This window comes from Columba livia, chromosome 4, assembly GCF_036013475.1.
Source record: "Columba livia isolate bColLiv1 breed racing homer chromosome 4, bColLiv1.pat.W.v2, whole genome shotgun sequence".
In the NCBI taxonomy this organism is placed as follows: domain Eukaryota; kingdom Metazoa; phylum Chordata; class Aves; order Columbiformes; family Columbidae; genus Columba; species Columba livia.
Genome location: NC_088605.1, coordinates 33335346 through 33360429, shown reverse-complemented (window position 1 = coordinate 33360429; position 25084 = coordinate 33335346). Strand labels below are relative to the sequence as shown.

General features: G+C 37.8%; 1 protein-coding gene and 1 long non-coding RNA gene across 8 annotated transcripts in view; one reads left to right on the top strand and one right to left on the bottom strand.

Annotated features, from left to right (window-relative positions):
* LOC110357256 (uncharacterized) overlaps window positions 1-5633 on the top strand; it is a 31818-nt gene extending 26185 nt beyond the window's left edge. The window contains exon 3 of the long non-coding RNA XR_002410811.2: window positions 5444-5633. This is a non-coding gene — a long non-coding RNA (uncharacterized LOC110357256). The remainder of the gene's footprint in view (window positions 1-5443) is intronic.
* A 3123-nt stretch (window positions 5634-8756) lies between these two features.
* Window positions 8757-25084, bottom strand: part of FAT1 (FAT atypical cadherin 1) — a 112484-nt gene continuing 96156 nt past the window's right edge. For 4 of the 7 annotated variants that reach the window (XM_065061104.1, XM_065061103.1, XM_065061105.1 and 1 more), the window contains 11 exons: window positions 20776-21577; window positions 19702-19833; window positions 19428-19591; window positions 18417-18879; window positions 17754-17907; window positions 17434-17544; window positions 16583-17214; window positions 16200-16337; window positions 14092-14151; window positions 11386-11421; window positions 8757-10457 (listed from right to left, as the gene is read on the bottom strand). In XM_065061104.1, coding sequence (XP_064917176.1) covers window positions 9832-10457; window positions 11386-11421; window positions 14092-14151; window positions 16200-16337; window positions 16583-17214; window positions 17434-17544; window positions 17754-17907; window positions 18417-18879; window positions 19428-19591; window positions 19702-19833; window positions 20776-21577 — 3318 coding nt within the window. In that variant the 3' untranslated portion in view covers window positions 8757-9831. Of the gene's footprint in view, window positions 10458-11385; window positions 11422-14091; window positions 14152-15653; window positions 15708-16199; window positions 16338-16582; window positions 17215-17433; window positions 17545-17753; window positions 17908-18416; window positions 18880-19427; window positions 19592-19701; window positions 19834-20775; window positions 21578-25084 lie in introns of all 7 variants that reach the window. The other 3 variants (XR_010472231.1, XM_065061106.1, XM_005500219.3) reach the window with 3 other exon arrangements.

The window sequence follows — 25084 nt, the reverse complement described above, 5'->3', positions numbered from 1 at the left end:
AGAGGGATAGAAGAAGGGATTATTAGAACTAATACATGAAACAGTAACGGCGGTTTTAAATTACAGTCAATACATTCTGCCCATGATTTTTAAGACTTGGAACTGCAAATTAATGTATTGACAGAGCCATGCAAGAGTGTTCCTGTGGCTGTGACTTCTGGAAAGCTTTGTTTCTAATGGAGGGAATAACATTTCTTCAGTGTTGTTGTTGCCTTAGAGAAGTATAGAAGGAGCTTCAGTGAAGGGCACAGCTGACAGCATTGCTGTATAATAACAGAGATGAAAAGCAAATTCAGAAAGAGGACAGTAAAAAATAACTTCTCCCTGGTTCAGACACGAAACTGAAAATTTCATTCAGTACAGCTGCATGAAAGCTCCTGGATCTTGCTGAGATGAATCCGAAGAAAGGGAGAAAAAAAAAAAAAGCCCAAAACAGCCTTGGGTCAAGTGAAATTTTAGTTCATCTTGAAAGGAAAGCACCTTGTTTCTTATAGTTAACAAAACAGTGGAGGAATAGAACTGAAATAATTCACAAAAAGCAGGAGAAGGCACTAGTACAATTATCTTTCACACATTTATTCAGTGCTACAAACTGCTAAAACAGTTGTCCTTTTTGTGGGAAACCTTGGTAAAAAATCTGTTTCACATAAAGGAATCTTTTTCACATTCAAAGTCAGAGCTGGCTGCTGCATAAATCTGTATTTCAGGAAATACTTCTCTGGTTATGTTTGGGTAGTAATCTTAACCTAATATTTTTACCCGAACCTGATTTTCTGCCTCTGTATCACAACCATCTGAATGAAAGCAGACATGTGCAGCTTTTGTCCCCTGATGTTGACTACACTGCTACTGTCACAGTGCCCGGGTGAGATCTGTTTTTATGTTAGATAAGACTGAGCTGTTTGGATTAGCATTTTTTATAATGGTCATGTTGGCAGGTTCTATTTAGTTTTTTATAGGCAGGAACAAAGAAAACATGGAAGGATTGTGCAGAGAATCTGCAAATGCTCAGATTGTCACTATGTGATTTGATTCAGTTCTCATTTTAGAAACAGCAGACCCAATTGTCCAGTTTGACAATCTCAATTTACCTGTTTGCTGCTGTTTCTTCTATTAATATTTGCATTCTTTAACTGCTGCATCCATGGGAAGCTGTTACTTGGTTTATCTTGCTCGGTATCTTTGTCAGTGGTCAGTTTTGTGGTACTGAGGCAGTTTTATTTGGCTGTGCCCCAGATAACATGAGCCTTTGATCCTTAAGTGCTTTGGAAGTGTTGAATCAGTGTCACGTTCTTTTTGATACAGCTTATTCTCTTTCATTAATATCCTTTTATTATGTGATCCTTCATGTTAAGACATTGAAAAGCAGCAAAACCTCTTGACCTTTCCTGCAGTGGACATAGATGTTGTGAGGAAAATATCTGTTTATTTTCATTTCTCAGAGGTTCCTGCTGCACTTTGATCTATCAGTAGTTTTACATTTATAGATCCTTTGGTGTCGGGGATTGGCTCAAGGAGCACAGACATGAGTCCACCAAGCAACTGTACGAGCAGAGCCCATTTTAGTTGACATAAGTAGGCCTTAGTTAGCTTGTCTGTTAGGCCGTGGGAAAGGGGGGAACGGAAAAGTACTGACTAAGGCAGGGTCAGGATATTTTTGAAGAGATAAGAGTCAGAAGAATGTGGGATGCGCATAGCTAGCTAAACACAAGTAGGTGGAGTAAGTAAATGTGCTTAGCCTATTAGATAGAGACAAGTATGCATAATTATGGTATTTGGTATAAATGCACGCTATCTCGGGCAATAAAGTTGAAGTATGCTTTATCACTCATATTGGGTCGGCCGCATTTCTTCCTCCGTCCGCTCGGGTCTGGAACTCTGCTGGGACTTTTCTCTGCACTTTGGCAGAACTTTCTGCTTTTCGTGTGTTATAAAATAAATTTTCATTTTTGACATCTGCACACTGTTCCTCAAACATTTCTGGATAATCTCATTCTGCATTGTACTTCCCAGAACTTGTTCCTTATTTTCCTCACTTTCATACAACTTCAACCTACTGGAGGATTTCATCTAGTTGTTCATAACCTTCCTTGCTTTACTGCTGTACCATGCTAATCTCCTTTTTGTCTTTCAGGTCTTGTTGATATAAATGGTACAAGCTTGCCAATATGACATTTTGTAAAATCTGTAGTACTTGCTAAAAATTGCCTTCTGTTTTTTATAGTGGCAGTAAGAAGTTTTAGCTTTTGATGCTCCTACAAAGGTTTAAAATTAAACTAACCGTTGTTAAAGACTGTTTTAAATGGTATTACTGATATTACTCATTGGGTACCGTGTACTGCAAAGAACAAATTCAAGTGATGCTTTTTACCTGTAGGGGCTCATGCAATGTTTTATGCTGTGGTGGAGTCACTGACAGGGACAAGGCTGGAGATGTTGCACATTGTGAATGTCTTTATGAAATACTAACACAAATGGGAATCATAGAGAGGATGGGCACCCAGCCTATCTTGAGGTAAGGTACTGTAGAGTTCACGTTGTGGTAAATGAATGATATATTTGAAACATGGAACAATGAAGATATTGTGAATTACTCTGAAATGCTCTGTTCACCAGAAAATTCCTTTTTGAAGTGATTAGGGTCAGATCTTGTCAAGACGATCTCTGTTCTTCATGCTGCCTCAGTGCCAGAAACCCTGCTTGCCTTGATCACCGTGAATCTCCTTTTGCTTCTGTTTATGCATAAATAGACTTGATTCAATTTGGTAAAGCAAAAGGCTTTTTCTTTCTGATTTAATGGGAAGCACTGATCTGGGCTGATAGAGGTAAAGATCATGTTAGCCTCTTTTAATGACATGGGATTAAAATTTTGTCATAATATTTGAGAATCTGTAGGTATTTGACTATTAATGGATGTTGACATGTTTAGCTATTCTTAATAGCAAAACCTGCTTAAGCCTAGTATAGAAATGAGGTGTTTTCAACCTTGTACACTAGTCCCTGGGCACAAACCGAACTGTCCAATTTACTCTGAATACTTAGAGCATCCTTTTTGATCTGTCTCTCTATAGAGTTTGTAAAACTTGTTTGTTCCAAGCTTTCCTTAAGACTAACTAAGCCTGTCGTGAGAGATCAGCCACGCTGGACACTTGTGGGTTTTTTAACTGAAGACCATTCTTTACTGTATAGGGTCCCAAAATGGGTTGATTTAAACAAGTTTCTTGCAGAGTGGCTAAACTGAATATGAATACAGGGGAAGATATTTCTGCTTTTTCCCAAGGAAATGGACTAGTTATAGCCAAAGGGAGAAAATCGCCTAAAGATAAGGGCTACTTAAAATAACATGCTTCACTCCACATATAGGGAAATAATTTCTGGCATTTTAAGTTCAACATAACTGTATGTTTTCCTTGTTCGAGGGCTGACTCTGTAATATATGAATCCAGGTACAGTCTGAGCTGAATGTCAGCCCCTTAATGTGAGACCTTTTCTCCACTTGTTTTAACAGTAAGTGTGAATACCATTGCCTTCTGGGAATATAAATTCAGCCCTGCCTCCCGCATGCTTGTGCTTTGGGGTTAAGAGGGGAGGGATGTGTTTGCTAACCTGCAAAGTGGCTGTGGACTGTTTAGCAGGAGTTTGGCAACAGCATTTATTAACCTCAACTAGAGCTGAGGAAGTGAGGGGGAAATGAACGGCTGTCCCCACGAAACCAAGAAGGCTTAAACTGGAGTCTGCCTTACGTCCTCATAATGTTAAAATACTGATTGTGGGATTTTTAGGGTGGCCAGTAGAAAAGCCATGGCAGCAATGCAGTGATACATATGATTCTGGTAACTCTGTCAAGAGTGCATTATATTGTTTCTTAGGGAGGCTATTAAGGGCAGCCCAGAAAAGTCTGCTACCACCAAAGTAAGATGGGACTTCAACTCGAGGAACACAGCTCCACATCTAGCTCTCAGCAAACCTTGCACACTGAGCAAGGATTAGCCTATGCTAAACCAGAAGAAGCCTCTGGGCTACAAATTTAAGTGTCTGAAATACTTAAAACATGGCCTACTAAAAGACTTTGATACTTGTTAGAATATACTTTCTTGGACTTAAAGCACAACTTCTCTCTGCCTCAGCTGCTCTCTACTTGTAGTAGCTGTCTTCCTCTGATTTTAAAAATTCTTCATGCTTTGCTTCTGTGCATGCCTGGCTGATAAGTTGTTGTTGTGGGTTGTGTGTGTGGAAGGTATTTGTGTATGTGGTGTTTGGGGTTTTTTTGTTGCTTTTGTTTTGATCATGATTGTTTTGTTACTCGTTTTCTTGGGACGCAAGGTGCATATTCTGTCTTTACCTTTTCCCATTGCCCAAGTTAGATGGCTTTCTGGCTTCCTCAGCAGGAGCTCTCAAGGTAGGTGCTATGTGAAAGATGTGGGTTTAAATGCTTTAAGTCTTTAACTCAGACAAAGTAAGCTTTGTTATCCTGCTTTCTAGGTGTTTCTGAACAGCTACACTGAGTTTTTGGAGGACAGTTCTGTGAAATTTTGGTGGGACAAAACAATGTTTGGCTTTAAAACAAAAAAAGCTCAATACATACAATCAAGCTCAGATTAGTAGTTTAATTATATTTTTAGCCTTCTTCTGTGGGTTGAGGTCTTTTTCTGCCCCCAGTGAAACTCAAAGCAGAGGTTCTATATGGCCATCACAAGGTATTCATTGTTCAAACAGGAGGCATTTGAACTCTTCTGCTATAAATTACTGTAAGTGCTTCAAGTCCTCTAGAAAATATGTGAAATTAGAAAATGGAAACTTTTTGATGCAGCAGCACGATCTTTCACTATGTATGTCTTCAAAGCTAAATGCAGGCTCTGAAAGCAATTCATCCTGCTGAGCGTGTTTTCCAATTAGTACTCTGGGGATTGTGGAAATGAGTCATACTATCATTAATTGGGCTTCTCTGTGCTTCTCCTCACACTGAAGGTTTCTACTCCAAACATATAAAAAAAAGAAGAAACTGAGAAGTGATCACCTGCAGCACAAGGTTTAGAAAGGCATATGGCTCAGCTTTGATAACTCTTTAAATGAAACTGCTTGCTCTTTTTATCATAGTTATAATTACATTTTCTTTTTGATAGCCTTGACTCCTGTATGACTGCTGCAAACGCCAAACTTTTTTGTGTGTGAAGTTTATTAGATTTATTTTCTGATTGCAATGGATCAGATTTAGCAATAGATATTGGGCATTGTTAATCAATAAGCTCTTGATTATCTGCAAGTTCAGAAATGTATTTACTTTACATGAGGGAAAAATCATTCTAATAAGCTTTCTCTTAAAATTTCATCTCTAAGATCAAAGCAACGAGCTCATTTTCCTGTTTTGCAGCTGTACTGGATATTGTGTTGTACTTATTTTTTTTTTCTTTCTTCTTCTTTCCCCTCACCCCGGCTGTGGAAGAATGAGTAATGCTGCCAGAAATTACGTCTACTTCAGTATGCTTGGTTTAATGGGGACTTCATCTTTTTAATATTTTTTTTATGAAGGCTTGTGTGGGCTTGAAAGCCACTTAATGCTATAATAAAAGCTGGTAAGAGCTATGAAAAGAAACTGAGGTGCCCGCCTCTTGTCTGACTTCGGTGCGTGGAGTGTGCACAGAGCTTTGCTGTGAGGTGCAGAGCCTCCTTGTCTCCGGTTCCTTGGTGTGGCACGGAGCTGCTGCCTTGTGTGCAGAGAGAGCTGTGGTCTGGACAAAGCTTGTGAATACAAAGTCCAGAGTAATCCTGGGCACTTTGGTGAACTGCACCTGTAAGGCACTGGTCTCTGCCTGCAGAGAGGTGTCAATCCTGACCCCTGACAGAGCATGGACTAATCTCTGCAACTGTGTATTCAAGAGCTTTAAAAACTCAAGGTAGAGGTGGTATGGCTCTTCTTTACACAATACCCACTTCCCCAATAAAAGGGTGAGTTTTATCTTTTGCAGTTAGAGACTGATTTACTACTGTCTTTGCTTGAGTGGATTTGGATTTGTATTTGTATTCCTCGGGCAGTGCAGGAACTCCCCTTAGACTGTTTTTTTGGACCAGTACTTGCTGGACAGAGACAAAGGGCAGAGCAGGGAATGGAGGACAAATAATCTAAGATGTACATTATACCAAAATACAGCCTAAGTAAATAGCATTAGAGGAGGGTCCAAAACCTGGTACTCCCCAAGTGTGTTCCTTCTTGTAAGTGTATGCCTCTATCCTGGAGTTCTCAGACTAGGTATGTGTTAAGTATTGACTGAAAGAAACTTTACAGGATTGGCTGTTGTTTCTATCTTGGACACTATTAATCAGGTAGAATTGCAGTTTGTGCTCTTCTCCAAGGCAAACTTAGAATAGCAATGAGTTTGACTCAAGTAAAATTTTGAATTATACTAGCTCACAGGTATTTTAAAATAGAAAAAAATAACTTGCACATTCTTCTGTACATGGAAGACAGGGAGCTACCTAGAGTGAGTCCAGCAAAGGGCCAGTATGATGATTGAGGGACTGGAGCCTCTTTCACGTGAGGAGAGGCTGAGAGAGATGGGACTGTCCAGCCTGGAAAAGAGAATGCTCAGTGAGGAATTTATTAATGTTTACAAATACCCAATGTGAAGATGTAAAGACAGGCAGGCTCTTCTCAGTGGTGCCTTATGGCAGGACAAGAAGCAATGGGCACAAACTGAAACATGGGAAACTGGTTCTGAATGTAAAACTCTTACTGTGAGGGAGGATGAACACTGGAATAGGTTGCCCGGAGAGGTTTCAGTCTCCATCCTTGGAGACAGTCAAGAGATGCCTTCCAAACTCAACTGTTCTGTGATTCAGGGTATTGGTTTAAGACCTTTTAATATGGATATGCCAGCTACTCAAAAGCTGAGAGATGAAGTTTGTATTTATCTGTAGCCACTTAAAAATTTGTATAAGGAATTAGGTAAAACATATTAACAGTAACTGTGAGGACTTAAATGTATGACTTCACTGAAATTACCTGTTTTAAAATGTTTGGCTCATAAAATAAATAATCTAGCCAATGCTTCTGAATGTGTCTAACTACTTTAAAGTCAAACAGTGGTGCTCTGTATCAGTGTTTTAACTGAGTTAAAAATGTCACCAGCTTGGTCTTGTGTATTGTTGTAGCTCTGTTTGGGAAAACAGGTTTACTTGCACTTATTGGACTTGAATTAAGTGACAACAGCTCCTGGTACATCTACAAAGTCCGCATTTTTTTAACATGGTCTTGTTTTACTCACCAACTGCAAAGCTGTTGCCGAGTTACAACTCCCATTTATTTCCGTAAGTGACAGCTATGGCGCCCTCTTGTCTTCTGCTGTGGAGTATGACCTGGGTGTTGCATGTTACCTTGCAGCACAGTACTTGCGAAGAGGAAGGAAAAAAAGACCCAAAGGATATTCTGATACCTTCAATATAAGGTTTTTCTTAAGCTGACTGGGAGTTTCTTTGCGGAGTAATGAGACATTGTTCCTTCTCAGCATGATTAGCCTTCAGTTCATAGTATTATGAATAGAAGTGTACTGAATTGTTGATATTTCTGTCCTTCACAATTCTCAATTTTAAAAACCCATTTTCATACTTTTTTGCTGTAAATGAGTAATTTAACAAAATGTGTTTGTAGGGCAGGCTTTCATCTTTACTGGGAGTCCTTATCAACTGAGAAATGATGCAAGTCTGTGCTGACTTCTGAGGTCAGTTCCTACCGAGAAGCAAATATTAAGAAATGTTGAGCAGAACCACTGCTAAGCTTAGCTGTCATAGCTCAAGTTGGACATTAAGAAGTGATTGTCATTACTATAGAGTGCATGACATGCTTTACTCAGTTTCCTAAGATTCATTTAAAGCTATTAAAAAGAAATTAGAAGCAGCTCTTCATTATGAAGCCAGAACATGGTTTAAAATCCATTGATTTTAGATGTTTTACATATATAATGAGATTCTTACCTGCATATGGGCAAGTTAACACTGAGGAATGTCTGTGCCTGGCTCTTGGCTCTGTCCTGCAATCCATCCATTTCCATTATACAGCTGCGAGGCTGTGATTTGTTCTACTCTGTGCATAAATAACAGTCCAAATACAAATCTAGTACCCTGTTCCCTTAGATTGTGGAAGGTCTAGGCTTAGCTCTGATGCCTGAGACAATCTGACACTGTTGGACCTTTCCAGGCTATGGAATTTTATGAGACAGTAGGAAAAAAAAATGGAGGTGGAACTCAAATGATTTCAGGCTACATTAAAAATTCACTAATGGGCTAGGAAAACTCTTCTGAACTTACCTATCTTCTGCCTCATGCACGATAGACATTTTATCTTATTCCTTTAGCTTACATCAGGGCAATTTATACTAGAGAATTTTGTTAGAGGCTTTGTTCTTTTCTAGCCAGAAAAGCAGCTGGATAACATATAGGCAATTTTTTTCCTATCTTGACTTCTTCAAGGTAAACTTCTAGTGTGAACTTAATACAAGAAACCGCAATTGCAATGTAATTTCATAAAAACCCCAATGTATTTATCACAAACTCAGAAACTGGCACAGAAATCTCAGCATGCAAGTGCACAATCAAGAGACAACCAGTCATGAAAGGAACTGTTCAGGTCATTAAAAATAAACTGCTTTTAAGAGCTTGGGTTTCTTTTCTGTGTATGTTTTTGGGACTTCAGAAAAAATACTCTGTAACTTACATTACTGATACATGTTTAAAGAAAAATGGAAACTACTGAGAAAGCTACCGAAGTTTAATACCCATCAATCTTTATTCATACTGGCCCGATTACTTTTAAAAACACCATTACGTAGACAGACACTGCCATCTAGTGAGCATCTCTAACATAGCTGCAGTTTGATTGCAGAAGAGAGGAAAATGAGTTGTTTGGAGCAAGTAACTTAACACAGTACAAAACATTTACAGACTTAAAAATGCTGCACTGAATGCTTTTGTCAATTGTATATTATATAATAGAGATACACAGAGCAAAGCTAAAGTATTTTATTAATAATTTATTGTCAGTAAGAAAGACTGGCTAATGGTAATTTTCAGTAAAAACCTTTACAAGACCATAGGATCACAAATATACAGACACTATAAAAACTGTGTCATGGTGGTTTTGGTTCTGAACTGATATGTAGAGGGTCTCCAACACACTTTCCAAGAAGGGAAAAAATGTTTACACTTCTAAAATACAGCAACCCATTTAAGACATTTCCATGTAGCTGACCCAGAAAAATATCAGACCTGACTTCTGTACAATTAGAATTGTGTGAATATGTTGAATTTTTTATAATGAAATTTCAAACCTTAGTTTTTGGGGGAATACATACAGTGATGCCCTGATTATAGTAAGTCAGGGTGCTGGTTTTTAATGGCACACTAACACCACTAGTTTCAGTGGAAAACAAATTCACAAAATATCTACAAAATCTAGTTAAAACTATTAAAATCAAAACTGTACATAAAATTTACAAAAAGTAGGCGAAAATTAATTGCATTAGAACTATATAAATATATGCATCATGCTAACATGGAGAAGTGGTATGTGATTTTTTTTTAACATAGACAATGTAAGTACAAAAAGGATGTTCAGAAATGGCACAGCCAATGGAAATATCAGAACTGATTACAGCAGGTCAGGAAATGGAAACAGGCTGATAGCAAGAAATGAACTGCATGATCCAACACTGCCATGCCAGTTTAGCTCACTGAAACAAAAGCATTCCCTGTGGCCGGGGAAAAAAAATAAAAAAGCTCTAGAAAGTTGTTCTACAATTGACAAAGTTTGTTAGAGTCCAGGCACTTTTGTTGAGCGTGTCAGACTTCTGTATGGTGCTGGGAATCAAGTGGAGGAATTTTCACATCTTCAGAATGACCATCGTCTCCACTCTCATAGTCACTCATCATGACTTCAGACTCCATTTCACAGCACGCTGACACATCAGAGCATGAAGCTGTGGAAGCATACACAGACATGGACATGTTGTCTACAGTGGGCGCTTCAAAGTCTCTATTGTACCCTAACGTGTAAGGAGTGTAAGGTTCTCTGTAACTGCCGTTGACACCACTGGTGGTGGTCTGAGGTTCTGACATGTCTGCAGGATAGTGATGGGGAAGGTACTGATTAAGGTTAAATCTCTGCCTGCTTCTTGTAGAAGAGCCCAAGCTACCTACGGCTGGCATGTCTCTGGGTGGCTGTATTGACTCAAACTGGTCGCTGTATTCTGGTGGTAATGGTGGAAGCTCATCAGGTGCAGGAAAGTCATCAGGTGGAGGTGGAAAATCACTTTCGAGGTCATAACCACCAGGGTAATAGTCTGTATCGATGGTGTTTGGATCCGTGTAAAGGGGAGCTGACTCCTCAACCACTTCATAATTTGGATACTCTTGGATCCCTGGCAACTGAACACTTGGCATCCAATCTGATGTATCCCAGTGATAACCTGAAAAGTTAATTTTTTTGAAAGAAGAAGTATTAGTATCTTGTCTTCAAGTGAAGCTGAACTGAGAGGCTAACACATATATAAAGACAATGCAATCACTGTGATTAGGACACTAGTTAATTAGAGAGCAGTTTGCCCAAGTTCCACAAAAGACATTCAACACAACACAACCTAACATGATGCCATGCATTAAGATATTGCGTCATTCACACTTGAATTTTTCAACTTTTTCAGACATCTCACCTAACATGGGAAGAGCTGTAGGTCACCTATGGAATGTGCGGTCACAATAAATAATGGTATAGAATCGTTTACTGGATAGCAAAGAACCAACAGCCTCCCTGGTGCAGCTAAATTCTTAATCAATTGTTGTATAGTAATTACAGCAAGGGTGATTACAGCTGCCTGTTTTTATTAATAATGTATTTAGCGTATATAAAACATGTTTTTCTTACATAAAAGAAGTAATTTCTAATTGGTAAAGTATCAGACCATTTAAAGTGACTTTACTCCTTAACTGGTTTGTCAAGTTAACAGAATGCTGTTAGCTCTGCAGTAACTTGCCACACCTCTGACAAAAACCTTCGACTATTAGTAAAGACATTCCACACTCAAATACAAGAACAAAACAGGACAATCAAGCCTTATCATGCATAAATGAATGAACCTGATCCTCTCTTGCAAGCTCTCCCTGAATAAGTTTGTATTGGTCTGCTGAAAACTAGATGTTAGCCTGATTTAATTAAAAAATAATTGTTTTTCTCATCTAAACACCAAAAAAGAAAATAATACAGAGTTGCAATAAAGTGCAAATCTATTAAAGAGTAATCACTGCAGACAAATGCACAGCAAGCAACTGATAGTAAGTCTGTGTTAAAACCAACATAAATATTTTGGTGAACATCAATGAACTGCATGCAGAAGTCACCTCTTGAATTGCTGAGGTCAGGAACAGCAAAAGATTCTTTAGGTGGCAAAATGAGAAGAAAAAGGAAAAAACATCTGTAGTTAGGAATCATATAGTAGAACCGATGTGAAGATAATGATGTTCATGCTGCTTTTGTCCATTATTAGTAGGCAAAATATGCCAGTTTACTTAGTAGTACTAAAATTAGCATTTTTTTTTTTCTTCTGGGCTCCTTCTTTGTTAGACTTGAACTGCAGAATAGCTACTGAGCTAATATAGCCCACCTGGGACATGGCTGTGTACTGGCAAACTCTGCAGAGTCTGTAGAAATCTGTCACTAGATTAAGACTTCTGCTAAAAACGGTAACAAGACTCGGTCTTATTATTTTTCTTTCCTTGTATCTACTTGGCTTTCCATACTGGGCTTTATCTATTAGGAATGAGACTTTCAAATATCTCATGCAAAGATGGGAAGTCTCCCTCTGGTATCTAGTATAGCTTCCCTACACAGTGCACTGGGAGACCTGCCTCCCTTTGTACAGTAATCCTAACAGCTCATGCTCAGCAGAGAACTGTCCTGTGTTATCTGACTTTCTGCCTTCAGGAATCTGTATTTCCTATTCAGGTTTGTAAGGACAGGCAATGCCTATCCTGATACCAGATTCTTCTCCTAGGAACTGATACTTTTATCTGTTCTTGAAAGACTAGAGGGGCAGAGGTTGACTCTTGGGGGTGGTGAGGTGACTTCTTTTTTTTTTTTTTTAAGCTTGCCTAGCCCAGACAAGGAAAAAACTGCCCACACTAAAGAAGATATCAGTCTTGTTATCTGTGATCTGAGACTCCTAAAAGATTTCTGGCCTCGTCTCCAAGAGAAGGTTCTGACCACTACTCTGCCTAGAAGACTGCGTTCTTAATTTTCCTAGGGAAACTGGGTGCAAAACTAAAGCCAACAGGCATTATGATTTACAGCACTTCTGCCAAAGAATGGGGCGATCTCAGTCCCGTCCTCTGCTTCTCAGGCAAAGACCATTTAACATAAAATACAGAAACACAAACTAGAACCTGATGGGCCCATCTTTCTAGGTGACAATCTGCGAGGCTGGAGCTATAGATCCTCTTGCACTCAGTGCTGTCCATTTGCATGGAGCTGCAGCCTTCCCTGAGGAGCAGCACAGAGAGTGTGGGCCTACAACTGTCCTAGGATGTGACTCACTAGTTCACGCTTCCAGGATACCCGTTGGACAGACCACTGGGGAGACTAAAGGAAAAAGACAATCTGTCCAGAGCTTGACCTTGCCCAAGACTTAGGCAAGGATCTCTGCTGCTTGAACTGGCGTTCTCCTGAGCGTGCTCGAAAGTAGAGCTTGGGTCTACCCAAGATGCTTTGAATGCTTATTAAGAGCAGAAACATCCAAGTGTTAAGAAATAGCTGAGCAGGACATCTTTAATCTCTCTATTAATATTCTGCAGTGCATAAAGTATTTGTATTTATCTTACAGTGATATTAAACCACCAAGCAATACTTTCAACTTTGACTTGAGAACTACATGCATAATCTTTACTTTCTACCAATTAAAATCTAAGAGAAAATCTGAATAAGTTGTTAAATATTTTCCCTGACAGATTTTGCCTCTTCTAGTCTTACAATTCTCCCTTTCATAAGTACTGCACATTACAATTTTTAGCACTGAGGACTACAGTCTATAGGTACATATTAATGAAATGTTCTCATGTAATTAGAAGTCTTTGTGTTTGTCTACTTTTTTTTGCATGTCTGCATACATTAGACAGGTTGTACTTCCAATAACAAACCAAATAGAATCTTTAGCTACTATAATTAACTTTACGTTCTTAAAACGGCTTTAAGTAAGTCTTTAAAAAAAAAGTAATGTTTCCTAGTCTTTATTAAGAAGTAAGAAACATGAACTGTGGATATTATTTCAGAAGTAACCTCTGCAGACTCAAGGTCATGGAGTGAATTACTCGCATATTACTGGAACTTTAAGGATTTTTAAGCCAATTAAAAATAACAGCTAGCATTTGTATAGACTCACTGGCACCTATTATTTTGTAAGGAGTTTGTGTTTTGCAGAGTTGTCAGTTCTGAACCGTTAGCAGGAATGAAATGTCTACTTCATCTCTTTTTAACTTCCAAATACATAAATATGCAAATATATATGTGTGTGTATATACACTCAAACATACTTTTTAGATATTGATGTAATGTTGGGTAGTAACCACCTACTTAAACTGACATATACCTTTTCTGTTAAAGAGACAGATTGATCTGAAGATGGGGGGAGTACTGACATCAGACTGCTCCTGTCCTGCTCAGCTGGACAAGGTGCCAACAAACGTGGGTGCGAGAAGAAAAGGAAGTGGGGGCTGCTGTTTTGTGTCTGTGATGCTGTCTCAATTCTGCTAGGAACTTTAGTGTGTATATTTTCAGGAGAGAGTAAGCACCAAGATATTTTTTTGCTGATACTTCCGCCCCCCCCCCCCGCCCCATCCCCAAGAAATCACACTTTGAAACCTGTCCACAGAGTAGCTACAGCATACATGTGAAAATATGAACAGATATACAATATAAATATATATAAATATATTCTTATCAGAAAGACCAAGTAATAATACTTTCTAACTCCCATCTGCTAGGACTACATTACTAGAAGACAAACGTGCATTATTCTGCCAAAGCAGTAAATAAATATTAAAACATGTATATACCTTCTTTTTCCACCGAGTCAACAACAGCATTGACAAGGTGTATTACAGTCACTATGGAAGCTTGTAAAAGGTATAAAAGGAGCAAATTAAAACAAACCTATAGTTAGTATCACTTTAAACAGCATATAAGTATACAAAAAAACACTGTAAATTGCAGTTCATTACTATTTTATAAAGCAAAATTATTGGTGTACATATACATTTACTCTCTATCTAGAAAGCAGTTGCGTATCATATGTAAAATACATCTCTCAACCTGATTTTTATTCTTGATAAACATGAAAAAGTACTTGTAACTACTCCTGAAGCAAATTCTGCACAAGCACAAAGCTGCTCTAGTTGTGTTAGAATTTCTGGAATGTTGTTTAAAACATACTATATGCGTGATACTTAATCTACATAGCAATAAACTAGGCTTTTTGAAAGGCTTGTGTTGGGTGAATTAAGGACTATTGCATTAGGCTTCCCCTTTTAGGCTGCAAACTACATTCCTGCCCCACTTCCACCTAGCCGTGGAAGACAAGGGAACAAATTTTCACTGAAATGAACTAAAATGCTAGAACATGAAAAATATCTACTGAAAACTTTGGCTGCTGATCTGATTAAGTTGTGTGCTAACCCATGGTATCACAGTAGGAATACCATATTCAGGTTGTGACATTCTTATTTAAAACCAACCAAAATGAATGTATTTTTTTATCCCTTCCCTTTCCCAAGATACTTTTGGAACGAAGAAGTATTTACTCTTATAGGGTAGGATGAGGTAAGCACATGCAATTTGTTTGCATGGCTCAGGGATTACATTTCAAACTAATAAATTCAGAATCTACCAAAAATGAACAAAGAAACAATATCTACAATGCTACAGCTATTTCTTTTAAAATGATGTATTAATGAGTAATCAATACATGACGAGAAATACAAATAAGAACTGATAAAATACGTGAGATGGGGAGGAGAACAACATGTACTGCACAACACAGAAAAGCACAGGAAAAAAGCTGAAATTTGATATCAGGTCTATTGATAAAATGATGAGTACTGTAAGCATACCATTTTACTTTCACCAATCATTAACACAGATATTTCTTTTCATGCTGTTAAGAACAAATCACTCCACTGAGAAGGAGAATGTTCTTTATTCCTAAGCTAAAGGAATTTCATTTTTCTTACGACTCAGAGACAAAAGCAGAAATTGGAATAGAGTCAAAACATCTTAACATGGTAAATTCGGTTATGAGACGACTGCGGCTTTGTCCAGTCTGCAATGTTTCTGAATACATAGATGCATTCATACCAACTGTAAAAGCATCTGTCATCACAATGGAAAAGTAAAATACTTCCAATTAATAATAATAAAACCCAAAAATATGTACGTTGATTACATTTTAATGGATTGGTGTTGTGAGCAAAATATTTTTTATTTTCATATTGGCGTTTTTCAATGTATGAAATTTTTCTATTAATTCTTTTAATCATGGTGAAAGCCAAATATATTCTTCTACTATAACAAAATTCCTTTTTTGTGCAGCTTCCTTCATTACTAAAGTAATCAAACTTACAAGCAGTCCCTTAAACTCTGCTCTCACTCAGAACTGATCTGATCCATATGGGAGCTGAGGTCGCAGCAAGAAAAAGAGAAGGAAACAAATGAAACTGTAACACCAGAAAGCTTTACTGAAAGCTGAACGTCAAAGCAAAAGTTAAATTTGTGCAGAGGCCATTTTTAAAATTCACTGTATTCTTGTATAAGGTGATAACTAATGATTACCTAGAAGAGTTTCTCAAATTTGAACACGCTTTTAACACCTTTTAAACACAAGGCTCTGAACACCTTGTGCTGCATTTTCACTGTTAATATTCTAAGAGCAGAATGATTATATATAGTTTTAAGGTTAAGTAATTAACATGAGGTGTAAGATAGGCAAAATACTTTTAAAAAATAACAGATCTAGGTATTAACGTAAGTAATTACAGATATATATTAAATAACCTCTTATTTAATATATATTTGATATCTCTAAGTCCTATTGATACCAAGAGATATAGATGCACAGACAGAACGAATGAATGTAAGCGGCAGCACAGAACAATTGTATTTTACGTACCGTTGTCATCACATGATTCAGACTGAAAGGAGCTGAGTGACTGGACCTCAGACATGCTTTCTCTAGCACTATAAGGATGGGAGTTCTTTTCATCCAGAGGCTTTTTTGAAAGGCAGGGGTCAAGATCTACTACTTTAGCTGAAAGAAAGAGTTTTAAGTGAGATGACTAATAGATTCTAATTAAAGTCAATAAAATTTAAGGTGTAGATCTACACATTTTTACAAAACTTAATAGACCATGAAGCCTGATCAGACTCAAAATCCAGTAAAGTCACAATGTTTTTTCAGCCTCAACGGGCACAGAAAGAGACTTTGCACTCACATTAAAATTGTAGCAGCACACACCTTTTACAGAAAAGTAATAAAATAAGAACATTTCTTACTGTCATAGTCAAAATCCCAGCTGGGTTTCTGTATTGAATCGCTGTCTGAAGGAGAGTTGGAGGGAGGTGGAGGTGGCAAATTTGGTGCTACGCTGCAAACAGCCACAGCTTTCCGGTGACCATGTACAGAATCTGGGTTAAAAGTACTAAACTCTGGGTGCTCGGGGATAGCAGACCCCTCAAAAGAATTCCTGTCAAGATTGTTTCTGGAGTCGCTTGGAATGCTTGGTGTGTATGAAATGGGACGAACAGGAACCTGTGGTGGGATGTCAGAATAGATATTCTTATTCAATTTTGCATCAAAATAAGGTCTTTGCAAGAAAGCTGTTGTAGTTCCCAGTTGCTTGTCTTCAGGTTCTGGCTGGTGCTTCTTCTTTCTACTAATCACTTTGCGGCAAACAACAAAAATCACAACTAACAAGAATATTCCTGCGATGAAAACAATAATCCCAATCACTTCAGCTAAGCTAATGTTCCAAGATGTTGACACATATTTGTTAAGAACAATGTCTGTGCAGTGTTTTCCTCCAAATCCATGGCTACAGTTGCAGTGATAGGAACCATAAGTGTTCTCACAAAGGGCACCATTAAGACATGGGTTTTCTACACATTCATCCACATCAGTCAGGCACCTACCAGAAGCAGAGCAGAGAAATGATGGTTAGTTTACATCAGTAGTCTCTGTTGTAGTTTCCTTGTTCTCAATGATTCTATAGATGTTTAATACACAGTATTGATACACAGTATTAATACATAGGCAATTTGCTATTTTATCAACATTTCAGATTTCGACCAGTTTGAACTTTTAAGTGATACTGTTAAAAACTCCATATATGTGGAACACTACTTACCTTTCTCCACGAAAGCCTGCTTCACACTCACAAACAGGTCCATCCAAACTGTCAATACACTTGCCACTGTTTTTACAAGGATTGTCCTTGCAATATGGACCCAGCTGGCACCTGCAAAAGCAAAAAAAAAGCAGGAGTATAAAGCAAGTATATAGTGTGCTATTGAGGGCTGTAACACAGGGGCTAGCATTTACGTCAACTAACCCCAGTGGGTTTCAAGGTCTGAGCTTTAAGTAGGAAACACATAAAACAGAAAAAATGTTACCTTTATATCCTATTCTTTAATGGGTTAATTGGTACAGTAAACCATACAAACATACCTTTGGCCTGTATACTGTCCTCGGCATTGGCAGATAAAATCATCACTGACCGGGATGCAAGTACCACCGTAAAGGCAGGGGTTGGAAGCACATGGGTTGACACTCACATCGCAGTAAGTTCCCATAAACAAAGGACCACACTTGCAGTAGTAACCTGAAATCAAATATAGTCTTTTTGAAAGACACACATGGCTTTACTGGTTTTAAGCTAACATATATCCCTGCCCACCTACCTGTTTGAAGCAAGTGAGGATGGGAAGAAATAGAAATATTTTCAATGAAAGATGAAGGGAAATCTAACAGTAAGGTTTTTCTTGGATATGATTGAAGGATAACTTCCATTTCTATCACAAAACACAAGCCTGTCACAATGATTTCAGAATTTTTAAAGGAAGATTTTAAGACAGGCAGTTAAGAGGGTGTCTCTGGTGTTGACACTGAAGATTAAACACCCACTTTGTCTGATGGACTTTGTCTACTTCATACCCCATGGAATTGAGTCTAGAAGACAGGCAGACACAGCCTTCCTACTTGCTCAACAACTGGCCTTCTACAACTCCCTGGGAAATCAAGAATTATTCACAAGGTTGTTTTGTCCTTCACAGCAGGGAAGCAGAAAAGCAGTTCTGAAAACTAAGGGCAGAAGAATATAGCACAGCTTACCTCCATTTGTCAGGGCGTTGCAGATTCCTCCATTCTGACATGGGCTGCTTGAACAACCTTCTGTGGTAGTCAGTAAACATCCAGGAGTCACATCTACAGATTCTTCCATGTGTGCATAATTTCGTGGCTTACTGTTTAGAGGCAGCTCTTGTCCATTAAGTACAACAGAATCCATACAGCCTCTGAAACCATTGCTAACCTGAGGACTTCTGCCATGTCTTGTACCTTGCTGCCGAATATGACCACCAAAAAACACATGATTATCTAGGTTTAGTGTCCTAAGTGTGCCAGGAGCAGTACCAGATGCAGTATGCACCCTATCCAGAACAAGTCGTGCATAATTTCCATCCACTTCCAGAGATACTGAATGCCACTGGCCATCGTTAATCTGAATGCTCTGAACGGAGACAATCCCAGGTCCACTGCCACAATCAAATTTATATTGCAGCCTTCCATGGTGAATCTACAGAGGAAAGCCACAACATCAACAAATGATCTACACACTTAGAGAGTATAAAATATTGACACCTATAAAAGTTTATGGTTGCTGGAGAGACAAGATGATGGTGGTGTTCATAAAAGGCAGCTTAATAACACCGTATTACAAACAGTAACAGTGATTGTGATTCATTCTGTAAGTTTCTTTTAATTAAAATGGATACTTCGTACATTTTTTCCTCTCATAAAGAAGTCACAGATCATCCTCAAAAGATTGCAGTACTTCAAAACCTTTCATCTTATGATTTAAGTGACTTTTTCAGTACAGTCTTCATGAGTATTATAAGCACATAAATTTAAAGTTGTTATTTAAAATAGATAATTCAATTATTTTATTTTTAAAGCACTAAAGAAAACAAATTCATTTTATATATTAAAAGAAACCATACAAATTTGTCACTCTGCCTTGAAGGCAATTCTCAGTTACAATAATTGTACAGAGATGTTATAATTCAATCTTGTAATTTGGCACAGGTAAGAAGAGAAGATATGCACTAGGAGATTTTAATATACCTCTAAGATACTGTAGTCTGTTCCTCGAGCATACATAACAACTGCATGAGCAGAGTAAGTTCTAAGTCTCATTGTCAGCTTCATTTCCTCTTTGTTCTCATTTTCCATGAGACGGTACTTCACGTAGCTGCTCCCAGTGAAAGTCACAGCAGAGCCAGCTGATGCTTAGGAATGTAGAAAAGCATAAAATGTGTTAATACAGGGTTGAAATTGAATTTATATTTGGAAAGTAATAAGATTTTTTTCAGAGATTTTTTTACAACTAATTTCTTACCAGGACACTGTCCAGTTTTGCTGTCTTGGCAAACACAGGTATATTTTCCTTCCTTTGGATCTCCTAAGCATTCAGTACCTTCAGGGCATGGGTTTCCTTCACACACGTTATTCACTAGGGGGCATTTCCCTTCTGTAAAAGGAAATACGTTATTTCGCTTCTGTTGGTGGTAATGATATTCTGTGAAAAGAGATACTTCAGTAGCTGAAAGCAACCCAAATTACATTCCTAACTCTCAGACAAGGAAGTTAAGTAACAGTTACAGGACATGACCGGCACAAACACAGACTAGACAAATGGCATTTATAGTGGCTGATATTCATAGTTAGTTTGATTACTCAAACAATTCAACTGGTAGAATTTGGAAACTGGTGGTGTGGTGGTTTAAGGTTTACCATTACTGTCATACACCACAAAACACATGTAGATGCTAAACATGAACAGTGTGGGTTGGGGAGAGCAGGAGAAGAGTGTGTCTGTATTTGAGACAGAAAAGGAATGGGCTTTAAATATTTACTTAAGATGTGCAAGTTCATCCGGCAACATTGTCATGATTTTAAAAAGCAATGTTGTTTTCCTCAGAGATAAAGACAAATAAATCTTTTGTTGTAAATCTGTATACTTATATGTATCTTAATCGTATTCATTTCCCAGTTCACCCTGTCATTTCCAGCCAAATCTGGAAGATATGTGGGCTACTCCTCTGAGCAGAAACCAGGAAGTTCTTCAGGTACTTACCTTCATGCACTTACTTTCATGCATACAAAACTGAAAATGTCTGGCAATTTAGAACAGGCAACTAAAAAAGGAACTTCTTTCAAAAAACGGAAAATGATGGTGTAAGTATAAAATAATCCCCTACCATGAGCTTACATTATGTAAACTCTTAAAATGAGGTAATGAGAAAAGAAATAATTACTCCTTACTCTGAATAAAATTAGGCAAATATTGCAGCAAAGGTTACAGGACATTCTTAATCTTGTCTTGTAATACAAATTTTCCCCTGTGGATTACGGCTGTTCAAAACCAGAACAAACTTGTCAAGGATCCCATTTGCCTTACTGCTTTTCTTACCTTTACAAAGACAAACTGCTGTTCTGTGATGACGAGGAGTGACAAAACTCAACCTGGCTGTGCTGTGGGTTGACATGATGTTCTCATCCACTGTTACTTTTTCTTCACAAAATTTCAAAGGACAATCTAGGCCAGCGCAAAGCTTATGGAAAACATCGATTATCCGGACACCTAAAATCTCCTCTAGGTCAGGCACAGAAGAGTTTATCTTGTGGAGCAAAATTCTCATTGGGTGCTGAAAGCTACCAGACTTTTCAATATTCAGGAGGACATCCAGGTTTGAAGGAGGATCTGAAGGCTGCAAACTGACAATCTGGATGTCATTTCTTCTCACGCCCAAGATGTTTCTTAAAGCTCTCTGGAAATTGCGCCAGTAATCACCAATGAATTCTTCAGGGGCAAGATTTGCAAAGCGTATTGCAATACTGTGGTTTAGTAACTCTTGTGTGATTTGTCTGATGTGTACAGTAATATCAGCTGCAGTTGTAAATTTTCCATCTGTAACAGTGACATTTAGGAGGTACTGTCCTACATCTAACCTTTTATGTGCTATTAGTTTGCCACCAGTACTGGAAACGGAGAACAAGGATTCCATTTTGGGGTCCAGACTGTATGTCAAAGTATCATAAACATCTTGATCGGTTGCATGAATTTTTCCAATGACACCACCTGAATATTCTTCCCCAAAGGCTGTGATAAAGATTTCTAGAGGCAGAATTGCTGGAGAATAAATGCTTTCCTCAATAACTCTAATGTCAATGTAAGTCAAAGATGACAACGGTGGTTTTCCATTATCTGTCGCCTAAAGGAAGATGAGGATAGAGTTATATTTTTGCTTTATCTCAAATTCTGCTGTACAAATTTGTACTGTATACAGTAGAGTTGCCTTTTTCTACAAAAAAAAAAGTTACTACAGGAATATGCTTTATGAAAATTTCATAACATAGGTCATGACATAAAAGTTAATATTGAAAATTTAAAAAGTTTATATAAGCAGGCACACACAAACATGTTTTCGCTTCTTTGAAGATTAAAAGGCTACAGTGCTCTTAACACCTGGAAATTCCAGGAAGCTACTAACACTGCTAGCAAACACAGAGGAAATGCACAATAGCTGATTTCAGACAGCAGATGGTGCTTGAAGCTTTTTTTTTTTTAAGCACGGTAACAAATTACAAACTTGAAATGACTCATTCACTAGAAATGTACAACGTGCTTCACCACAGTTATTAGCAGGTGGCCTTGGAAGACAATCTAAATGCAGTATGTCAAACAGTACTTCAAAGGGAAAAGAATACATGGAGAAAGTTAAAATTAGTTATGTTGTTTTCCATGATTTGTGATCATGGAGAGGAAAAAACTCTACATGTAGTGCTATTTGCTTCAGACAATCAAAGTAATTATCTTTAACAGAATCAACTTAATCCAATTTTGTAGCCTCTTTGAACATTGCATCCCCTGTCCTCCACCCTTTTTGACAAAACCATACACTGTTGTATGAAGAACGGACAAAAAAACCCAGTAGAAAACTGAGAAAAGAGCATTCCCTTCAGTTCTATTTCTTTCTCTTTTGCAGCTCTTGCTTTCCATCTACTTTTTTTTCCCAGAGCTTTTTCTGTGCAAAAAAAAAAAATTGGAGAGATAAGAAAGGACAGAGGGGATACAAAAGGCTCCAAAGGTAAATCACATACTGCATTGTTCAAATCATTTTACAGTAATTTTGCAATGACTACAGGCAGTTGGTACACTCCGAAGATCTATGCAGAGAAGCTGCTTTTGATTTTTCATACAAATTTAAGCAAAAGAGGAAAAACTCCAGGCACAAGACTATCTGTGGATGTGCACAGAATCGTCGCATTTTTGAAAGGTAGAACTACGTCTTCATCTATTAAGACAGGCATGGCCAGAAACTTGCCCTGTAGTTACACAAACTAGAAGGAGAGAAGCGTTCAAGTTGGCAAAGTTCTGTTTTGCCTAGATTTCTGCCTGGAAACAAGAAAAGGCGCAGGCAGTTCAGCTACAAGAGAAATGCCCAAGGGAAACAAGAAAGGGCTCAAAACAAACAGGCAAGCAAATTATAACAAATGGACAGCAAGTAGGAAAGAAGAGCCCCAGGAGAAATGATTTTTCAATAGTGCAGATATTTTTAAATCTGCTGTGGTTTTAAACTAAAGACTTCAGAGTGTGGCACAAAGGACTGTATGACTCATAGCTTAAGATTTCACACGCTAATGCTGTGAGACATTTGTTAATGGATAATCTGTTTCCTTTGGAGAGAGGGAAGGCAAATGTGAGTGGCATGCACATGTAGGTGGCTGTTGGGGAAAAAAAAATAATCCTTATTTCTATTAAAGCCACAAAAGTAAGGTAGAGGAAAGGCTCATGTGAAGTGAAGTTTTTTGGTGGTAGCGAGTGTGTGTGGTGTGTATGGGAGGGGTTCTTTGTGGTCTGTGTTTTTTATTTTTTTCCAATTAAAGTATGCTTGTAACATAAGAAAACCTCCGCCTCAACAATCATTTCAGAAAGCAACTAAGGTGAAAGTTGTCAATACTGAAAAGCACGCCAGTGGAGGTCAGTTAAAACACAAAAACAAGTATCAAGAGATCATACAGAGCCATTAAGTTGTGAGCTGCAAGCTGAAAGTGCAGAAATTAAAGATGGTGTAAATTTGAGAAGGTGCCTTGCTACTATCTTTGAAAAATAATTCTTTTAAATGAACAGGGGAAGAATGTTTTTCCACAAAAGTCATGTATCTATTTTTGTGTGTATCATTGAAACTGAAGTCTTGTGATATGGAAATGCTAGTTTTAGTCTTAGATGCCTTCATGCTCATGTACAGCGACTCAGTAAGGAGAGAATAATAGCAAATTATAGCACTGTGTCTATTTAAAAAAGTTATCATAGTATAATATGATAAATGGCAATGAAAAGACATATTTCCAGAATCCAAGCAGAGAACTTGTAAATCAAGGCATTACACAGGTCCAAAATACTGAGATTGGGTAGCACAGCATCCCAAAAACGCACATTAGTATAGTCTGCTTTAATGGTTGCCAATCTATGAGAAGCCTTTGTTCTAAATGAGTACATTTGATTTAAGACACTTGTTTAGCTCCTGGATGCCATTAAAAGAGCCCTTATTCATTCCCTAGAAAAAAGGCACTTTTAAAGTGCTGTGCTGAAGAGAAGATGGCTGATGTACTGAGAGGCTGTTTACAAGCATCCTACAGCCTGGCAAGTGGCTTGGAAATGAAAGAATTGCATGATTCCACCCAGAGGAAGGTGTCAAGTAGGCACCCCATACTTAAGAAAAGGCAGGCACGACAGGAAGGGCCAAAGGTGCAGCTAAATAATGAAATTTGACAAAGACAGTGGAACAGTCTACACAGAACAGAGAATCTCCTGTGCACACATTCACAGGAATATGTTTTAGAAGCAAAATAAATAGAAATTAGTTACTGCTTAGAAAAAACATAAAATGAAACATTGGAACCTTGTATTACACAGAGTCATTGTCCCACTTTAATTAGCAGATCACTACTGAGAAAAAAATGGCTAACAGAGAAATAATTGAACTACGTTTAAATGGAAGCTTCATCTATGCTGGTTCTCATACTGATGGCTCCTGATAACATGCTTTAGTGACTACACCAGCAAATGACCTGTGGGATTTTTTTTTTTTCCTTCTCCAAAGAAGAAAGATAGCCTTTATGTAAATACACCATGATTATTATCCTAATGTGGACAGAATTCAATATACACTCACGCAGACAGTACTGCTCTAAACCTCTGCAAGTGCATGTTTACCCAGAAATTGTCTGCAATATTACATATGAGAACAATTAGAGATTGAAATAAATTCCTCATGTAAAAGTAAAGGCAAGATTTTTTTCTTAAAACACAAATCTGGAAATGAAGTTTAAGAACTAAAGCCAGCTATTTTTAGCCTACTGACTTCAAGTTCCCAGTTCCCAGCTGCTTAATTTATAACTGAATTAAAAAGGATTGGATAAGATTAAAAAAATGGGTTTGAACTTTTTTTACATCAGGTTACAAAAAAGCATTTTAGAGAACTTAGCTATGTTCATGTAACCCGGATTTTTTGATATGGTCTGCCTTTTTGGTTTGTTTTGGTTGTTGGTTTTTGTGTGTTTTGCTTTTTCTTTTTTTTTTTTTCTTTTTTTTTTTTTTTCAGAACAATGGCACACGTAGGCATATATGATAGCATTCAAAGTAATTTTTAAGTTTTATACTGTGTTTTCCACTGCAAGGTTCTGAGATCTCCAAGTGCTGTGCTGCAAGTTTCAAT